At 39.4% G+C, this 21,408-nt stretch overlaps 3 protein-coding genes across 7 annotated transcripts in view; 2 read left to right on the top strand and 1 right to left on the bottom strand.

Moving 5' to 3' along the window:
- atp5mc3a (ATP synthase membrane subunit c locus 3a) overlaps positions 1-21,408 on the bottom strand; it is a 287,504-nt gene that overhangs the window by 154,014 nt on the left and 112,082 nt on the right. The window lies entirely within an intron of this gene.
- On the top strand, positions 1,381-20,956 carry hoxd3a (homeobox D3a). 5 transcript variants are annotated; one of them, XM_079666568.1, is made up of 4 exons: positions 1,381-1,791; positions 16,693-16,752; positions 18,298-18,856; positions 19,275-20,956. In XM_079666568.1, the coding sequence occupies exons 3-4, from the start codon at positions 18,406-18,408 to the stop codon at positions 20,024-20,026; spliced, it is 1,203 nt and encodes a 400-aa protein (XP_079522694.1). In that variant the 5' UTR covers positions 1,381-1,791; positions 16,693-16,752; positions 18,298-18,405; the 3' UTR covers positions 20,027-20,956. The 5 variants fall into 5 exon arrangements, with proteins under 5 accessions (XP_079522694.1, XP_079522691.1, XP_079522690.1 ...); XM_079666565.1 differs by having other exon boundaries at positions 1,382-1,749; positions 18,298-18,871; XM_079666564.1 differs by having other exon boundaries at positions 1,382-1,791; positions 18,298-18,871.
- Positions 7,418-11,144, top strand: hoxd4a (homeobox D4a). Its single transcript, XM_079665606.1, has 2 exons — positions 7,418-8,752; positions 9,187-11,144. Exons 1-2 carry the CDS (start codon positions 8,278-8,280, stop codon positions 9,483-9,485), a joined length of 774 nt encoding a protein of 257 aa, XP_079521732.1. The 5' UTR covers positions 7,418-8,277; the 3' UTR covers positions 9,486-11,144.

The raw sequence follows: 21,408 nt of genomic DNA, 5'->3' as shown, positions 1-21,408 counted from the left end.
AACCATCTTTATATTTGTACGGGCCTGTAGCAGACACCATTTGTGAGAGGAAATGGCAATGTGGCTAATGCTAGTTTGCAAGATTAGTCTTTGGCTCTCCATCATTAATGTAGTGTGCAATGGTCCACCACCGTATTACACACTGACGCTAATACCATTCATCCAGTGCGACATAATCACTCGCTTACAATTAGTGACCTCAGATAAAACATGGCAACATCATGTAGCTAACAACAACCAACAGACAAATAGTCCTCACTGCACCGAGACTAAAGCGAGCATAATCCAATATTTTGTATTTCCTCTATTAGAATGACCCTGATCTTCCACATCACACACACACACACACACACACACACACACACACACACACACACACACACACACACACACACACACACACACACACACACACACACACGCACGCACGCACGCACACACACACACACACACACACACACACACACACACACACACACACACACACACACACACACACACACACACACACACACACACACACACACACTCACTATAAGACAGGAAACCAGAGACTGGGCCATAGTCCGACTATAAATCGCACAGTGCTGACTCTGGCCAGATGAGCCAGCATGAAATGAAATAAATTCCTTCTTTGTTTTAGCTGCAGAATCATACACATGGACGTGACAGTAGTTTGTTAATTTTAGCTTTTTAAATCTTGGAGGTCAAAAGCGTAAGAATTGGTCATTTGTAATAATTTATTCCTCCTTTTTTTTTTTTTTACTCCATATTTATGAATAACATCAGGCCTGTTAGAGCGCGTAAATGTGGACGATGTGCAGACACTCAATTCAAAACACATTTTGTCGTCTAGAACAATGTGCGATTAAATATCAAATTAGGCCAGTGTCACAAAGTCATATAAAGATTATTTGAGGATATATTCTATTATGTTTATTAACTTATCAGCATTAGTTAAAATTGGGCCTAATATATGGTTTATCACATCAAATGTTAACAAATTGTGCACAGGCCGCTTAAAAAGAAAAAAAAACATCCATTTGTTGATGCACAAAAGCTTCCATTTTACGCAAAAACCTTGCAAAAATAATTGTCTTTCTTATTTAAAGTTAAACAAAAATAAAAGATTGCGTCATAATGTTTTTTTGCTATATCTTCGGAGAAAGGATACATTTTACATATTAATGGTTTAACGTTTTTGTTGTTGTAACGAATTCACATTATGATGGAGCTAAACTGCCCTTTTGCCCTTTAAACTGCAACTTTTTACGGTTGAGTAATAAAAACAAAAAAAGGGGGAACACCCCTCTTGTTTGTCTCAAGAGGACGTGGAGGGGCTTCTGTTATTATGCGCAAAGATGGAGAGAGCTGCAGCAGTCGAAATTCCTTTTTGTGAGAGGACAATTTACAACTTGGTAATAGACCTTTTTATGTGCCTCCATCGCCTGTCATTGGATGCCACTGGTCATGTGTGAGAGGCAAACGTCTTCATGGCTCTTTTCCTGATTTCCCAGGCGGTTTTTTCCCACTGCATTCTGCGTCTATGTCGTTCAAACCGATACGCCACAGTCTGCTTTCTCAAAAATTGCATTCGTTTCATAAACGTCTGATCAGCACTTATCTGAAGCACTGCGCAGGTCATTCTCCTGGATGACAAAAGGAGGGTTTCAACTTTCTACTCGTCTAACCTCCTCATACACACAGCAGCACTGGCTCTTCACTGCTTTATCAAAATGCAGTGCAAAGGTAAACCTCCAAGAGTAAACATGGATTACATCCCTTCTATAGGTAAGCTTTCTGTGTGATAATGAGCTTTAATACCGCCCGGGTGTCTGCATGTGTTTGACAGCTTCCTGTTTGTATTAGTCATGTAAATTAGAAGCAGGGTAATGACTCTCAGGTAATTTGGTGGTTTCCCATGTGACAAGTAAATAGTTGTATACTCTTAACGAAGAAAATGTTGGTAATGTTCATTAAATTTTTTGCCTTTATTGCTATTATTCTACACGAATTAGAGATTCATATTTTAAGTAATCTAATGGAACATTATTCTTGGAAATGTTTTGATTGTGGCTCCTTCTAGTTAAAAACATTCTGCAGAGAATAGCTATTTGTTTAAGTAAATCGGGGTGGTGTTGAGCAGTTTCATTTGAAGCACACCAAGTGCAGTGATTCCCCAATGAATTAGAAAACTGCGTCATGTGTTGAACCAAACATTCTCCATTTCGTTTTCAGTGTGAAGCAGTTAATAGCACACCAAGTCTTTTTATTTTACTGAGCTTTTGAATCTAAAGTTATATCAGTTTGATTTTCTGTAGCTACCAGAAACATCTGCATTTATCTGATGAACCCAAGTATACTTTAACACGCTGTTTATTTGTTAAACTACTGCACACAAAACAAATGTGCTTTGCTATATTCCACATATGCAAGGCAGTAGAAGTTGGGTTTTACTAGCCGTTTTCAGCTGCCTGGAGATGGGGCCAACTGAACAAAGACAGTATTTCACTGTGGCCTGACAGGCAGCTGCGAAAGTATTTACAGCCTTACTGCAATGCGGCAAAATGGACCCTGGGACAGAGGCACAAGTAGAAGCCTGAGGAAACTGGACAGGGTTCACTCTGTGTATTTATAATTCGACAATGTGTACAGTTTACATCATTTCTGTGTTTGCTTTATGTAATTATTTAGGACAATATCTGACCGCAGGCCCAGAAAAAGAAAAAAAACATTTAAACGCAGATATTAACTTTCATGAATGGATGTAGCTTATTAAATCCCCCCAGAGAATCAACCAAGTCCATTGTTAGACTCTTTTACAATATTATGTGACAAAGTGAGATCTTTGTAAACAAATATCTCTTCTTATCAAGTTATAGGAAACCTAAAAGATACAATAGCTCTTATTTGGAGTATTTCATTATTTTCGTTATTTACTACTACCTACTAAAACAATTAAGAATAACTTAATGTGTCTATGATATCACCATCATCACGAGCAACCACCTTTATTTAGTTGTATCTGCTTAAGGATTATTTATAACATCAAAAAAGCATGCCAATATTCCCATGGCGCTATGTTATATCACAGTGGTGCATATCTACATATACATTAAAAAAAGAACACATTTTGCAAAAGGATGGGATAATTTTTCAAACTTCAAATGCAATTTTCTTTTAGATAACTATGATAATTAATTATTAAATCAGGTTTCATCAGCCCACATACTTAAAGAGACCTTCACCTAATTAAAATGATGTTTGAACAGTGAACATACTCATTTGCATTTGAAGTGACATTTCCTATTGCTCATCTCTATCGTTCTATCCTTATCAAACAAATGATGAAGTGAAATTACTTGTTAGCAGAGATGGACATTTTTTGCAGTGGAAAAGGAGGGAGGTCGTTAAAATGCCAGCAGAAGGCGCTGTTGCCCAACGGTCAGCCTCCCTGCACCCTTCAGCAGTCCTTTACTAGCAGGAGCAAGAGCACGCTGATTGGCTGAGAGACGTGGTCATGTGATCTGGTTCACTTTTGAAAGTGGTTTGTGTTAACATAGTCACTATTTTTAGCCATGGAAATATATGTTTGTTTACATATATGAGATGAGCTGTTCTGATGCTGAATTGGTTTGTGTTGGATTTGTTTTGTTATCATCAGAGCTCTAAAAATCCAAAGGGTGCATTGCAGAAAAAGGCAAACAGTTGTATATTGGTATTCATGTATTAGAGAGTACAGTGGATGCTTTTAAAGCCAACTTTATGGACAGCAACCTTCCCACAGATCATAGTGAGTTGTGCATGACATCTTCCTCATGATGATGAAGATGTTGAAGGAAATTATCTTTAACAAAGGACTTAATTCATAGCATTACACTGCATGTAAGTCATTAAACCACAGGAAACACCGCACCAACTAACAACAGGAAACATGTGAGTGCAGCCTCCACTAAAACACCCAGGAGGTCATACTGAGGTTTTACGCTCAAATTATCTCAAGGGAAATAACTTTTTATGAGGACATGCATGTAAAAAGTGACAGGCCTCTGATTTGATGCCCCTCCATTTATCATACCTGCCCACAGTGGCAGCCATCCAAACCTCAGCATCATCAGCTCCTCTGCTGTTTGACAGGAAGGGGAGGAGGAGGAGGAGCGAAGCTGCTCTGCACTCTGGGATTGGTCCGGAAGAAGGAATGACATCAGTCTTATTGTGTCAGGTTCACTGGAGAGAAAAATGTATTTGAGGACAAATCATTGATGTATGTTTGCTGTTTTGTCAACACTTTGGAGGTCAACAGGCTTCAGACAAATGGTGTAATCAGCTCTGTCCAAGAAGGAGAGGTATACTTTATTGAATAAAATAACTGGGGATCACCATAAGATTATTATATCAATGGTCAGAGGCCCAGTTATAAAACTTTGCTTATACTTTTCAATCATTGCTTAAGTAGTATGCCTTTAAATAACAACAAAGCCAATTTATTTAAAAAGAGTTTGGCTTTTTAATGTTTTTATCCCACTGCTCCTCTGTTCCCATGTCTATCATGGCAGTTATCCTTCCAGCTTCCTTCCTTTCTACGACTTTTCCTCAGTGCACATCAGTGTAATCGCCGTTATTGAGTAAGTGCAACTTTGAGGATTATTTATGAGCCTGCGCGGTGTTGTGAGTGGCTGTGAGGAAACACGTGATGCCATTAAAGTTTGTTTTATGGCCCGGGACTTGACAAGCCAAAATATAATTCTCATTGTGTATTAAGAGCGTCCAGATGGGTTGGAATAGCTGGAATTGGCAGGGAGCTTGTGCCATGAGCTGGCTTTTCCTCCAGCATGGATGCGTTTGCTTCTCGTTGTGGCTTGGGTGGCGGGCTCTGTGGTAAGCTGTGTTTTATCATTATGCTCGTGGTATGGGCGTGCAGTGATGTCACACGCACAGTGCTCGGGCTGCACTGTTTCCTGCCTCTAAAAGCCGCAACAGTGCGCGCTGAAGACGAGCAGAGATAGTTGGATGAGGCTGCAGGAAATCGTGTTTAATCCAATTACTGAGCTGGGTTTTGGGTTTAAACCTCTTAAGAATCAATCGATGCTTTTTCTGATGGTGTTCCTTATGTTGTTGGTCTGATTCTCTGCTACATGATGTAGCTGCTTGTTAGCATTGGGTGTTCTTATTCGCTTGGAGGCGGAGAAATCAACCTGTTGTCTGCAGAGTTTTTGTAAATCCCTGAAGAATTACGCGTAATGTGTTAAAGGCATAATTCAATGATACATGTAAAGGCCTTTTTTGTATAGTTAATAATTCACAATTCGTTCTAGTATTATTAGCTTTAACCACTAAAATGTATTAACTAAAACAGCATTGAGTTTACCCAATCTGTATTCTCGTTTGCACATTATGTGGCTGCTGTTTTATTCACTATAGGCCTAATGTATTTATTCATAAGGCCGTCATATCTTGATGAATTGCTACATGCTACTTACAAATAGTTAAATAATACAAAATACAAAGTTAACAGTGAATTTAAGCTTTATTTTCTATTATTATCAGTACAAAACGCTCCCTTATTGCCCGTAAATAAGATCAAATATGGCCTCGTCTTTTTTCTGTGGCTCTTAAACTCACAATTTGAGTTTGTTTTATATAAAAGCTTGTAATTGTACTGATAAAATGACACGAGCTGAAGTAGTTAGCCCTGCTTTTAACACAAGCTGCCGGGAATAGCTGACTTTATCTTTCTTTTGTTGTGCTCCTCGGCTTTGACCCGTCTGAAGGGCTAGCAGGGGAAGGTGAAAGACAGGTCAGGCTGTCTCACTCGTATTGAAATGTGAAGTGCAGGAACGAATTTTATTCAGATTTGATGATTTATCCCTTGGTGGAAACGAATATTTAATGTTCTTGTTGACATTTAAATGTACATGTGGAAAGAAAAAATTAAAGCTTCTATTATATATTTTAATAATAGGAAACATGTAAACCATATAGACATAAACGTAAATTCATTAAGCTGATTCTATTGTATTCTTACATTTAGAAGGCCTGCATAGTTCAACTTCTAGACTAAACATAAACTGACATTTTAAGTTTAGCCAAAAATGAGCATAAAACTAAACCTAAAGTATCATCCAGTGAACAGTAGCTAAATTACAATCTTACATCTTCTTACTAAAGGTAAAACATACGGCTAAATATCTGGCACAATCTTTATTACAAGCTTTTTCAGATCTGACACATTAACCCAGAGAAGCATTTGGCCAAATTTGCTTTCAAACGCATGTTTAACAATATATATTTTTTTGTTTTAAATCGGACCAATTCAACGCGTAATACCGGTGCCATACAAATGTTGGACTGTTTTTGTTAAAAACTCTCAGCTAGATATATAGGCTCATCATAGTATTATAATATAATATTACATTTCTATGTTTGAACAATAATATTTACTTGATTTTGGTGATTTTGTTAAAGTAACAAGCCTCTCTTCTCTATTCCCAGCTTCAATTCCTTTGTAAGGATGTCTCTGAAGCAGCAGCCGCCATGGCGGTTTGGTTAATGGCTGGCGGGGAATTGGTAAACTTTTGCACCCTTTGAGCTGTCACCAGGACAGAAATAATTGAACTTTTTGATAACTTTGTAAATGATTTAGTTTGACCTCCGTGGCCTCTAGCTTCATCTTTTGGAGCAGTGATGATAAGCTGCCCTATATAAGGCAGTGAGCATCCAACGCTTATCTGGTGATGAGTTTACAGCTTTAGTGCGTTATTTCACCAGTATGAGGTTTTGAAAGGTTACAGCTCATTAAAGTATAAAGATATTTTTATAATTTTGAAGAATCTTTTTTTTTTTTCTGATAATGAACTTGGACTATAATAGAGGGGAAAAGACCGACTGCATGAAACCTGGTTTGACCTGAGATACTGCCAGATCTGTTTTAGTTCACTGTCTTTTGCTTGTCATTTGCTGCCTTAAATTGACAATATTTATTGGTAAAAGTAGCCTGTAATCCTACATATTTTTCAGTTACATTTTCTTGTTTTTAAGAGGCAACCACTGACATGGCTTTTGACTGAGCTACTTTCTAGATAAATACATTCAAAGGAAATCAAACAGAGAAGAAAGGATGCGTCAAACTGGGATTTTTACATATTAAGACTAAGTAGAATAAGACACTCTAAAATTACTATAAGCAAAAATATGACTTCATATTGTCCTTTTACCCAATGGACGCCTGTTTAAGATATATAGTTTCTTTGAGCCACATTGTACTTTACAGGCTAAAGTGCGCTAAAGGTGTGCAGTGCCGCTTGCTTGCCGTCGTCTATATATACCCTGTAGAACCGAATTTGTGTGATAAAACCACAATCACAGATTCGATTCTAGGGGAGTATATGGTCGATGAAAAAACTTCGATCCAATGACTTGTTGCCATCCTATTATCAGGCGTTTGGTGCCTGACCTGCTGTCATAGGTTTATGAATGAGTACATCTGACAACACCAGATATACTTCACAAGAAGCTCTCGCGGGCTCAAAGTGAAACTCTATAGGCTTCAAGGAATTCTGACGCGTTTTCACCTGAAAACAAATTTAATTAGGAATTATTTCTATATAGCTCAGTGTGTTGTAATAAAACACCAAATGGATGTTCTTAAAGAAAGCCTCAGCACACTCCAGCTGCAGCTTCTTCCTCCTGAGGGTCTGTGTCTACATTATTGATTCCCAGAGGCTGCTGCTGCTGGCCAATAGGCTCCTGAGTTTTTTTCAAAGGGATGGGAGCAGATGAAGTGATGAGATTCGTGTAACTTTTGGATGACCCCTTCTTGACAAAGACAGTGTCCATCAATTGTCCTCAGTCATTATTCGCTGCTTTCATGCCGAGGGGCTTTTTGTATCTTTTGTTGGTTTCTCTGTTGAACACCATGCCTTCAAGTTACACTTTACAAACTGATATATTTTTACATCTACTTTGATAAAACCACCTCATGCATGGGTCCAATATCTTTATAATATATAATTATAAAGGTATAAATTGATGCAACGTTGGAATTATGTTTCTCTCTTCTTCTTTTTTTTCAAGCACGTATTTTATTATCCAAATGTGCAAGCAGATATTTCAGTGTAATATATATATTTTTTCCTCCACCTGGGTATCATGTTGTTGTCAGATACAATTGCTTTTAGTTGTATGTTTACCCGTTCGTGAACCAGCATCACCTCTATTGGCCGATCTGGTCACATGGTTCGCTAACTTTATTCAGTTGACACCAAGTAGGAGGGCTTTATGGAGGGAGGAAAAAAAGACAACTCGAGAAAAATTAGTATTTTCTACCTTCAGAAATTAATGGCCATGAGTTCGTTTATGGTGAACTCTAAGTATGTGGATCCCCAATTTCCTCCCTGCGAGGAATATTCACAAAATAACTATATACCTGAGCAGGGCTCGGACTTCTACAGTCCAGCGCAGGACACAGTCTTTCAGCATCCAGGGATCTACCCACGGCCAAACTACCCGGAGCAGCCCTTCTGCAGCACTGGGCAGGACTCCACTGTGCAGGACTCCACTGTGCTGCCACGGGGTCAGGACAGATCCAGTAGACCCAGCACTTTTAGCGCACAGACTGAGGAGGGGACCCCGGTGCAAGTGTCCGGACCCCGGACAGTTGGACAGGAGCAAAACACAAAGAGCCAAAATGGGATACAGTCCAAGCAGCCTGCAGTAGTTTACCCCTGGATGAAGAAAGTCCACGTAAATACTGGTAAGACTTCTTCTTCTTCTTCTCCTTCTTCTCCTCCTTCTTCTTCTTCTTCTTCTCCTTCTCCTCTTATGGACCAACTGAGACCTGTACTTCAGAAATCACTCAGTGTAATATTTATGGGAGTCTTTGAAAGGCCTCGCCAATTACACAAGTCATAAATTTTTATAGCTCAGGAAATAGGCCGCTAGGTGAGCGCCTAAAAGCTACTGAAAACACGTATTGACCGGCTGTAAATGGTGCTAAAACCGGCAGCTAATCTGTTTAAATTCAGTTAAAAATCACTGTTTATTTCCTGCTCTCGATTCCTCGTTAATGTTCCTAAAGTTTGAGCGCCTCGGGTAGAGAGGAACTCCTCCTGTTGTATTGTTTATTGCAGCATGCTGCATTGGCCACATTTGGTGACTTGTTTTCTTGTTTGTTTTTATTTCTTCTAGTGAACCCGGATTACACAGGACCCGATACCAAACGGTCCAGGACAGCTTACACCCGGCAGCAGGTTTTGGAGCTAGAAAAGGAGTTTCATTTTAACAGGTATCTGACGAGGCGGCGACGGATTGAGATTGCCCACACTCTTTGTCTCTCCGAAAGGCAAATCAAAATTTGGTTTCAAAACAGGAGGATGAAATGGAAGAAAGACCACAAACTACCCAACACCAAGGGCAGATCTGCCCCAACATCCAGCCATCTGCAAAACCTCCAAAAGGACAACCAGACTGATATCACATCATTATAAGAAAGGAGGAAAGTCCTTTTTAGACAGAAACTGTACATAAAAAAGACAGAGGTTGCATCTGACTTTTGCATGGACTGATGATGTTTTTAGACATGTTTTTTATTTAACAAAAAAGACCCCAGCAGTGTTGACTCAAGAGTCAGAAAATCAATCAGTCTTTATAAGTGAGAGGTTTGAAAAGCTCTGTCTTGTTTTAATTTCCTCAAAGAGACACAAAAAACACCGAAACAGACTTTTCTTTCTTTCGTTTTTTTTTTTGGACGTTACCCAACTGAGGACATTTAATGAGGGATCTCGGCTGATTTCATGGATTTAAACAAAGTCTTCCAGCTCTTCTCACGTGGATTCACGCTGGTTTTACAGATCGAAATCTCTTATTTCAGAACAGGGGAGCCTTTGGTTGAAATTACACGCACACACAAAGGTTATTTCTATTTTATTCCTATTCAAACCTCACATTAACCGCACAATATAGAAAAATAGCCTATATACTTGAAGGAGGTATTATTTGCATAGAGCACGCCAAACACAACCTACTTTCGTAAGTTGCAAAAACCCCGTTGAATCTCAGTTCACGTTTCTTTGTGACTCTTATTTGTTTTAACTTATTTTGTAAAATAAAACGTTGAATTTTTCTTAGCCTAAATATTATTCCTAAACGCAAGACATTCCTGTGTGCAAACTATTCTGAGTGCCCTTATAAATCTCTCTTGACATCTTTGTAAACAGTGTACATTTTCAGAGGCTCTCGCACCATTTGAGAGTCCTACTATAAAAGATCATTTGTTCCTGCATGGCATCAAATTGATATTGGATGTTTCTCATCGGAAATAATAAAATCCAGAATATTTAGGAATATAATGTTCGTTTCTTCTTGATATTATTTTTTAAGTCATTATTTATTTAAAAAAACGTGTACATTTTCGTATAGCACACATACAATTTTAATTAAAAGTATTCGTTAAATTTCAATTGATCTAAAATATGTTTGAACTCTTGTGAATTATTAGCATGGCTTTACGCAGAGTTTGTAGTCTTTAGTTAATGTGGGAATTTTCTAGTTTTTCATTTACACAGAGCTGACCGAGGGGGGCTTTCACGTCACGTTTTCAAAGACAGATATTTCTTGTTTGATACCGTCATTGTCTTTCGGACAAAAAAAGCCCAGAAGCTCATCCCAGTAAGAAGAGGTCTTTCTCTGTGAAGTCTTCCCGATGAGAGGCTTGAAAAGGTATTTCAACCGCAGGTCGACAAAAGCAGCAGAGGCAGGTTCATCCAGGGGCCACATTTCAGCCGCAGGACTGACCCCAACACCTCTGACCCGCCGGACGAGCAGCTCTCCCAGGCGCTCCGAGCTTTGCTTTGGAGGCTTTTTTCCAAACTTAAAAAAAGAGTTAAAAATATTCAGGGCGTAAATTCCATAGTTTTTACATGTGTTTTGACAGTAGGCCTATTTATATATCATCCCCCAGAAGCTTCTGATTTGTGCATTTGTCTCCTCATGTCAATATGCAATATTTTTGGTTTTATTTTTGTACATGCTTTTTACCTTGTATTGTGCATTGAAATGCGAGAAGTATATTCGAAAAAATAAAGATTTCTACTGATTATGTATTTAATTGATTGCAGAAGCATTTTGTTGCGTTCTTTTTATTTTTATTTTCTCCACTCGAGAAGAAAATTGGTATTTCCCCGTTCCCACTGAGGTATTTAAATGTATCTTATTTCTCATGGACATTTTATATTCGATTTAAAATAATTATTTCCTGTCATTCGGTTTGCACCATTTAAAAAAAAAAGGGATCCCTTTTGATGGGAAACGAGTTGTTTCTCAGTGGGAACAAGCGTGTGGAGCCATATGGACCTGAAGCCCCCTTTTAAAAAAACATCCACAATGCACCAAATGTTCACTGCATGGGCAAATACACTGTTCTCATGTAAGACATGAAATTAAGTAGCAAAAAATACATTATGAGTCTACCATATTGTAGAATATCTTTGAAGAAACGTGTTTAAGAACGAGATGTTGTGTCTTATTGTTCGCTCATAAGCTCTTATCGAGAGGAGCGAGTCCTCATCAGCTCTAGTGGAGCTTTTAGAGGTGCTTTTATTCAATGAAAGCTGCGTTTAGGTGTCTCAGAAAACACGAGTCTTTATTGCAAAACAGTTGTTAGTTACATGAGTCTTTATTACCAAACAGCCTGGTACATTCAAACTGACAGTTACAAACTTTTTCCGAGTCGATGCTCCTGTTACTAAATCAGATTACGCCACAATTACCAGAAACAGTTTATAACATAGTCATACACACTTTATCAACCATTATATATGTGTTATTAGACCCCCTCGTGCTTTAAGAGCTATCCCTTTATTGAATACGACCCACATTTGCACTGACCCTCGACCCCCCCACTGCAGCATCAGTGCTGATACAAACAATAGTGGCCATAAACGGACATGTGGAAAGACAATCTACAGTCACTCAGCATGTTTCCATCCCCAGTGACCACTGTCTGATCCCGCTGAGTGCGCGAGGGCCTATGGCGTGCACTTTATGGTTGTGTAAAATGCTCGCGTGTGTCATATAGATTCAGAGAGAAGCTGAGACAAAGTGATGCCACCGATCCACCATCCTGCCATAAATGATCTGCACATAGATGCTGAAGAAAGGATGAGCGAGAGAGAGGAGGGGGGGGTGAGAGGAGTGGGGGAGGGGAGAGTGTGGTATAGGAACAATTGGACAACTAACCTATACCTACTATACATTATAGTTCTTTAAGATAACTTTTGATCTATTTTATATGTTAAAGCCATTTATAATTAATAACGACTTGCTGAACTCCAGTTATTATTAATATGAATTAAACCTATCACAACACTGTTCCTACCCAGCAGTTATCAGGTCAGAGCAGTACTACACCGTACAGTGTGTATAGCCACACTGACCTACATGTCTGAGCAGCAATAAATGGGAGCCAAAGGCAGTGCCATTTTCAATGACACTGCACCCAGTGCAGGAATACAACGTCGTTGCTCTCCATCCGGCCATATTTGATTTCCAGCAATTTTTTCGCAGAAGCCTCTCCGAGCCAGACAACCCCCCTAAAATATATTAAAGTGCGCTGTCTGCATTCAGAGATATAATCCAGAGACTATACCACTCCGCTCTCTTTTCCTCGACCACGTGATTGTCTAAATAATTAATGCAGCACGTCCCCCTAGAAACACGGCGTCGTCATTAATCGCAAGGACTCTATCAGACTTGAAAACTGAAGAGATCCCCCAAGAAAAATAATATCCGATACCCGGCTCCACCGTATAGCCTCGCACTTTAGCGACACATCCGAACCGATGGATGCTTGGGTAGGTAAATATTTCAGCATTTTTCATGTTGCCCGAGCTGGTAAATGACGATATCAAATGTCGTGATTTTTGATAAATTGCAACCTTTTGATGTGTGCGCTGAGCAGGATTGTGTAAACTGTATAGTCACTGTGTGCATGTCTTCTTTTTATCACATTTATTATATATGGTAGGATGTGTGCTGTTTACGCATTTTTCTGGGGAAGGATTGATAGGGGAAATGGTAAAAACTAAAGGGCACTGACATGTATTTATGGCTTATCGCTCTGAATAAATGCTCTTTCGGACCCATCCGCTCAGTGTGGCCCCTCCACAGGGCCCACTGACTCTTTATAAGACTCTAATTCTGATTTTTAACAATTAAGTAAAAAAAAGAAGAAATTAAATAGATATAAAAAAAAACATTAGAATCATAAATTGCTAAGTATAATACATCTTGCTTTATAGTCATAGTTCTCAACAAGATAAATAATAGCTTATTTACAATTTATATGTCCTTATTATAGAATTGTGGTGTATTTCTTCATTATTTTTATTGGTAGTATGGGCTGTTTTGATTGTGATTTCTAAGAAGTCTTGGAAGTTTGGGCAGGCTGACAGGTCTGCCTCCTTGTAAATCATTCGCAGTAATTCCTGAAAGGGTTTTAGGCTGTTGGGGGCCGGGCGAAAACTGTAAATCTTTCACTTTTATTGCCCTCTGAACATATGCTGCGACGCTACCGCTCCTGCATCTCTTCTTGTTCTTCTGGTCCTTCTTCTCAGCAGAGATAACACACCGCTGATCAGCCGACGCTCTGCGGCTCCAAATCCTCCTGCTGCTGTCCTTTCTGCTCTTTTACCAACATATTTATTTATTGCTTATCAAATCGGGCTTTTTATTTTATTTATTGGGATAATATTGCAAACAATGCAAGAGAAGACATGGATCTCCCACTCTTTGTGTTTGAGCAGTGTGTGAGGACAGACACAACACACAAAAGATTATACTGTGGTTTATTTGAATACAATGCAATCCCAGCTGGAAGGAGAAAAAACAAACAGATGTCGTGTATTTCATAAATCATTTTAGAAAATGCATCTCCCACATCGATGCAATTATTGGGCGACCACATAGGATATCAATAGGAAGTATAATGATACTATTTAAAAATAGTATCCAAAATACGTGGTGCATTTAGGTCAGGTTTAAACGTGTAATTGTGATTGTTTTCAAGGAGAAATGTGGGGAAAAAACTGCAAAAGGGTGAAAATGTAAAAGCAGCTGAATCTCATAAAATGCACACCATTTCTTTAACCTAAGCCAACACAATGCTCTTCATATGCTGAAACCACTGCACTGATGTAGCAGGAAAATGTATACATCTTTATTATAATACCTTAACAATAGCTTGTGATATAATGCTTGTGTTTAAATACTGAAGTGCAGGCGAGTTGTAATTCAGCAGCAGATGAAAAGAAATAGGCAGTGGAACATTTTCACACAGTTCAGATGAGGAAATAAACGCCACCCTTTATCAAAATGGATTGGTGAGGTAAGGCTCGGTTGTAGAAGAGAACAATCACGTGAACAAATATGATTGTATCTTAAGGCAGCGCCTTTATTTGTCATCACAAACCTTCCGAAACACCCCAAAATCCTAACGTTAGCTCAAAATGTGTATACAGGCCTATCGTTTCTGAATATTTCCTGTATATTTCAATGGGTGATTGATTGCCAGGGATTTTTTTCTTCTGGAATAAGGATACCTTGTTCGCTTTTTATTGGTAGTTGAATGCTAGTCCTTCCAATCTTTCGGGAATACTGTCTCCATTGGTATATGGAAATGTCTGAAAAACAGCAAGATCAGGTTTAGGACAGCATTGTCTACAGACAAAGGGTGAAGGATTTATTCTAGAGACTGCGTGGAAAGCAACTGAGACTGAGAGGGAAGTTGTTTTATGATGAATTGATTCGCAGGTAAGCAATCGCATGGCAGAAAGCAACCTTTAACCACGGGTTAATATAATGCAAGGAAATATATTTGATTTATTCCACTCATGGAGGTGATGCTTGTTAATGTCGCTCTCACCGGCGACCGTACGGATATGTAGTCCACAGCTATACCTCCCCATGAAGCATATATCATTATTTATTTTTTGAGAAAGTGCGTTCAAATATTATCGACAGATTGAGCTGCTTTTCAGCTGATTTCACGTTTGGATGAAAACCGTCTCGGAGGGAAGAAGTAGGAGAGGAACTTTTTCTTTTTGACTCTTGGATCGTAAATCACATTAATTTGTTGTCTTATCGTCACACTGGCGTTTGCCGTGATTTATGTGGTTTCAACTATATGGCTTTGTTAACCTGCAACGTTATATTATACATGAATTCATATCGGATGTTTTGAATGATTACCGGGCTGGATAGTGGACGAGGATCAAGGCAAATACTTAATTTTCCTACTATTTTCGATGCGTTTTTGGGTCACTTGTATTTGGTTAATTGCAATTCATGCGAATTTTCTTTTTATTTATTTGGCTTCGGCAATAAAAGTCAGGCCTGATCACGAAAATAAAAGTGCGTTATTTATATATATTTAAGTTGAATATTACCCATGTAGCCTATCTACTGAAAACAGATTATTAACGTTTCTACTATGAATGTATGTTTTATTTATGTTCTTAATTTATGTTCCTACGCCTTTGCATACACTTGTGATTATGCTTATTTTCAGAAAAGCTGCTTAATTTCTACCAAAATCAGGAAAAAGCAGTCTTGAATCAAAACCTTCTGCTGCAACTGGTGCTAGCATTTTGTGAGCAGCTTTCTCCAAGAAAAACACAACTCGTATTTTTCTACAAACAACTGCGAGGGAGACAATATTATTTCACTGATCAACTGCAGTTATTTCGTGAATATAAGAAACATTTCCAATAATAGCAAAAATAATCTTAAAGTGCTGTTTAACTTGAATATGACCAGCATTTCAAAGAGCTAGTAGGAGAAAAGACAAGCTGGGATAATAACACTCCACATTGACTCCGGCCCATTGTGTGAACCAAACTTACCGTAACAGCGCGTAGGCGAAACACACTGCTGTGTGAAAAGAGGACCATGTCTGCTACTAGTACCCAGTGTGCTCCAAAAGCACTTCAGGCACAGACTATCGACCAGTTTAACAGATAATCCACAACGAATGAATCTTAAATCTCCATGATCATATTTAAAGAAATTAATCCTCAAAAAACCTACAAGCAGGGAACCAGCGATGGTTTCAAACTCACAGACAAAAAACTATTCTCTGAAATGTCCTGATGTTTAATTTATACTTTCTTGCCTTCGGTGAAACATCTTCTCGTCTGTTTCAGTCACCTCTGAAAATCTGCTTTGAATTCAGTTGAGAGTTGAGGCTACTTGCAGCCAAACTGCTCGTTGTTCATTAAACTTTGACCAAATGCTAAATGACCTAAAGGTCACCTAAAAAAGCTTATGACTGCTAAATATTTGGCTGGCTCTTTGTGCAAAAAGTGCACATGCAAGACCTTTTTCTGTCAAGCAGGTTCTTGAAAAAAAGTGCCATAGTTGGTTATTGCAGGGACAATTCAGCTTTAAGATTTAGCCTATTTAAACAGGCCAACACATATACAAATCAATAATTATGAAGGAATTATTTGAATTAAAAAATGTTTTTAATTTCATAAAAAATACAATTACTATTTTAATTGTATGTTCTTTCAGTGGTGAAGAAGATTGGGCTTCATGATGTTAATATCTATTTTTGTATAAACTGGGTGTATTCCTCGAATAATGAATGTGTTTTAAAATAAACCTAATGTAGGAAACTATGTTTTGTTTCTCTTCCAGGTCGAGGAGGGGGCAGTGATGAATGCGTGAGGGATATAAAAGAGAATTGCACAGATTTCGGTGAGTAACATTTCTTTAATGAAGGGAGTGGACAGCACAGAACAACTGCTAACAAGGTGAAAGGGTGATTTGTTATTAGGCTACATATTAAAGCTCACAGTGTTTCACAGGAGGCTTAAATCACCAACACAGACATGAGGGATGACTTTCACTTCGACTGTACCAGTATTAGGTATTAGCGCAGGCCAGGGTCCCATTCCAATATGTCCAATTGCATCGCCGCATGAGTAAAGCAAACATTATTTTAAGAACAAAAAAATACATTGTTTATGTTTACATTTGAATAAATAAAATAAAAATGGTAATTAAAAAATGTAAAATCCTTAAGATTTTCTCCATTTCGTCCCACGATTCTGGCTTTTCAACCGATGCGTAAAATTCCCAGACTTTTTTAACGCTCAAATCTCTCCAGTGTTTCTCCTCGGTGTTTGGCTGCAGACTGGAGGCTTCGCTTATAAAGCGAGCCTCTGCATGGGAGAAGTCGCCGAGTATGAAATTCTTTCCCTTGCCTTCCTCCTACGCTTAGTTGTACACTTCTGAGGGCAGCGAGTCTTGAAGACTGTTTTGCTTTTCATTCCTCTCTGAGGCCGTTTACGACCATAACATTTGCGGTCATAAATTTTGTCCGCGGTCCACACTGACAGGTGCAATTGTTATGCACGGCGTAGGCTGCACTCCTCAAGCCACCAACATACAGTACAGGTCCCTTTGATATGTGTGTTTCAGCTTCTAGTTCAAAGGATATTCTGAAAACAAATGTGGTTGCAACAATATCCAGAGTATTTGACAAATTTCCTCTGAATTGTTATTATTTAATTTAAATTGAAGGTACATTTTGCATGAATGGGACATAGATTTTAAATCCAAACAGCTAGTCAGAATGCAAAATACATGATTTCAGGACTGTGTAAAGACTAATATCATATTTAACTCCCACCATCACCCACCTCTCTTTCTTTCAATCTATCTCTATTTATCCCTCCCTCCCTCTCTCCCTTTCTTACTTACACACCGATATCACCTACATATTACATCTAAAATTAATTACATTCCTTTGCCATTAATAACAAACAGTGGAGGAGATTAGTATCTGTGCGTAAACATGTGATCCAAACGCATGTGCGCGGCCCTGGTGGGCTATATTTCTGCTGCAGGGAACAATGCATGACTGGCTTTGTCAGGCGTTGTGATTAGTGAAAAGGGTATTGTGTGCATGTGTGTCAAATGCTGATTCAGCTTATTTCTGAGGGACCACTAAAGCCTCCCAGAGGGTCCTTTAAGCACAAGTTAAACTTTAACTGTTTTGTGCCACAAATCAGTCAGAGTGCCACAGTGTTAGAGACACTGGAGAGACAGTTGGCAGTTTCTTTATTAGCCTATAGCAGCATTAGCATTGGTATAAGCAGAGTGATTCTCCTGCTTTAATGTGAATGTAAACCATGTATTTCAGCGGTCATTGGAGTAATGTAAAGGCGGTTGCAGCTCTAATGACTGCAGGCCTTACTCATGTTTGCCCCCATGACTCTGACACATTTGTCTTTGTAGGTCACAGACTGGAGCAACGGTGGGAAACACCAATCACGTGAATAAACAACAACATCCATGCCATTGGATAAAGTTGCATTGGCTTTTTGGCTTTGAATCCACACCAAAATGCAGAAAGCAACATACTACGATAACTCTGGACTGTTTGGAGGGTACACCTTCCCCAAACCAGACTCCTACAACTACGGCCCTGCCCACCAGTCCTACCCTGCGTCTAACATTGAGAATGACTACCAGGCCTCGGTGTGTCCCATCCAGACCGCTGCTGTCCGGCCCCCGACCCTCAAAGACAGTGACCTGAACGCAGACTGCATGCGGCAGAGCGGCAGCCAGAGCAGCAGCAGCAGCAGCAGCCAGGCCACCAGCATCGTGGAGCAGCAGGCACCCCCACTGTCTGCATCCTCTCCCAGCCCCAACAGCTCTGCACCCCCGAAGAAGAAATCCCCACCCAGCAGCGCTTCCAGTACTGCCACACCGACCCTCACTAAGCAGATCTTCCCCTGGATGAAGGAGACCCGGCAGAACTCAAAGCAGAAGGGCAGCAGCTGCTCCGGCGCAGGTAGAGATCAGGATGGTGCGTGTTTGTTTATACATTAAGGGAATGGGGGGTGAGGGTGTGTTTGGGCCTTTTCAAAGATTCAAAGGTTTTATTGTCATATGCACAATGCATGTCCCAGGGTCCTTCAACGCAATCCAACATGAATGTAAGATAAACAACAATAGAAATTGTGCAAAAAAAACTAAATCTGAATATATAAAATAGGGCAAGAGAAGGATGCAAGGGACAAATGTGCAAGTACATGAGTAAGAAGTAAACTATAAACATGTAAAATAGAATAAGATGAGCTAAAACCAGAATGTTAAATGAAATACTGGAATACAATCCTGTTTATTGTAATAATAAATAAGATCTGCTACAGTTGATATTATAATAAAATGTCTGTAAAGAGGCTAACATGATGCTGTGCTTTCTACAGCTGGAGAGATGAGTGATGAGAAGAGCCCACCGGGACCGGCCTCCAAGCGGGTCAGAACTGCTTACACTAGCGCACAACTTGTGGAGCTGGAGAAGGAGTTTCACTTTAACCGCTACCTGTGTCGCCCACGGAGAGTGGAGATGGCGAATCTGTTGAATCTCACCGAGCGTCAAATAAAGATCTGGTTTCAAAACAGGAGGATGAAATACAAAAAGGATCAGAAGTCTAAAGGGCTCGCACACTCTCCCCTGGGACACTCCCCGGACAGGAGCCCACCGATGAGTGGCCCAAATCACATTGGATACTCTGGTCAGCTCCAAAACGTGAACAGCCTCAGCTATGACGCGCCCTCGCCCCCGTCCTTCGCCAAACCACAGCAAAACATGTACGGTTTGGCGGCGTACACGGCACCTCTGGGTGGCTGCATCCCGCAACAGAAGAGGTACCCGGGCTCCGAGTACGAGCACCACGCCATGCAGAGTAACGGCGGCTTTGCCAACGCCAATTTGCAGGGTAGCCCCGTTTACGTGGGGGGGAATTTTGTTGATTCCATGCCAGCCTCGGGCCCCATGTTCAACCTCGGCCATCTTCCCCACCCCTCATCCACCAGTGTGGACTACAGCTGTGCCGCTCAGATCCCAGGAAACCACCACCATGGACCCTGTGATCCCCATCCCACATACACAGACCTCACCTCTCTCCAAGCATCTCAGGGAAGGATTCAGGAAGCGCCTAAACTCACGCATTTGTAATATGTGGTTTCTGTGTGTGTGTGTGTGTGTGTGTGTGTGTGTGTGTGCGTGCGTGTGCGTGCGTGCGTGTGCCAAAATTATGTTCCGCTCTTTTTATTACCTCACTAGTCTAATAACTACACTCCAAGCGAGTCGTGTGTATTATTACAGTATTATTGATATTACTATTAATGCTATTGTGTGATTATTTTTTAAATAATAACAGCTTTGTCCTTTTCTGTTGAAAATCTGATGCGCAGAGGCAGGTTGTCAGTTGTTCCTTTTTCTTTTTTTTTCTAAAGTGCAATGCGCAATTTTTGACTGAATATTTCATGGTGTTACTTGAAGGTAAGTCTTGTAGATCACGAAAGTAGAAGCTCATCTTTAGAGAGAAGGACTTTTAGGGAATATTTCGTCTGTTTTGTAGGATATCACTCTCCTCTCGAGCATCCTATTTATTTATTTTGTATCATTTTGCATAATCTTTTGTACTAGCATATAGCCTATTTATTATTTAATTACTTTTGTATTGCACATTATTTATCGTTTATATGCGAGTATTTATAAGTGTGGAGTTTTTTGTAAGATTGGACAGATCACTGCACTTAAAAGTGTTGGTAAAACAGGGTTTGAAAAATGCTATGACTCGCGGTATTGTTGAAAAAGAGCATTTCTAATTGTAAATCTGGGATAAATGGGACATCTGGTAGTGTATAAACGCCACTACATGTCCATGGTTAATCTTGTGTCAAAACTAAAGCAAAACGTAGACTATCGAATATGAATATTATACACACCAGCATGTCATTTTGTGTAGTCATTACTATTTTTTATTTGTCTTACATTGTTATTCCATTCAGTTGGATATCCATACATTTATGAAACCTTAATGATATTGAAATGTTATATTTTATTGTGTTTAAAATTTTGTAAATAAAGTGCTCAAACTTGTATTTTTGATTGCATTTTGTTGAAAAAGAAAAATCCCAGCAGCATTGGTCGCCACTTGTTTCTGATTATTTTAATTCCTCCCAGTGAAACTGTCAGGTAACAGAGGAGGCGTATTGACTGCACTGCTCTACTGTACAGTCCAAACAGGGAGAGCAGATCAATAATTAGACACCAGGATATCTAAAACTCATCAGACGGCTCTATGCCTCCAATGCAAAGTGCATTTCAGCGAAGGCTCTGCAGATTATTGATGTTTCATTGTTGTGAGGGAAGGGAGTCTATGGACTTATTGCATCTTTCACATGTCACTTATCATTTTTTAGACTCGGCCACATGATTACCTTCATATCTGCTGGGACAAGGGAATAAGCTGCATTTTCAAAGCATAATCACTGCTCTCTAATTTATTGGTAAAAACTAATATTTCAAATATTGAAGGAGTGGAAGTGTGT

Source organism: Notothenia rossii (genome assembly GCF_949606895.1).
Source record: "Notothenia rossii genome assembly, chromosome: 2".
Taxonomy (NCBI): Eukaryota; Metazoa; Chordata; class Actinopteri; order Perciformes; family Nototheniidae; genus Notothenia; species Notothenia rossii.
The sequence above is the reverse complement of the archived record's forward strand: the minus strand, read 5'-3'. Positions and strand labels throughout refer to the sequence as shown.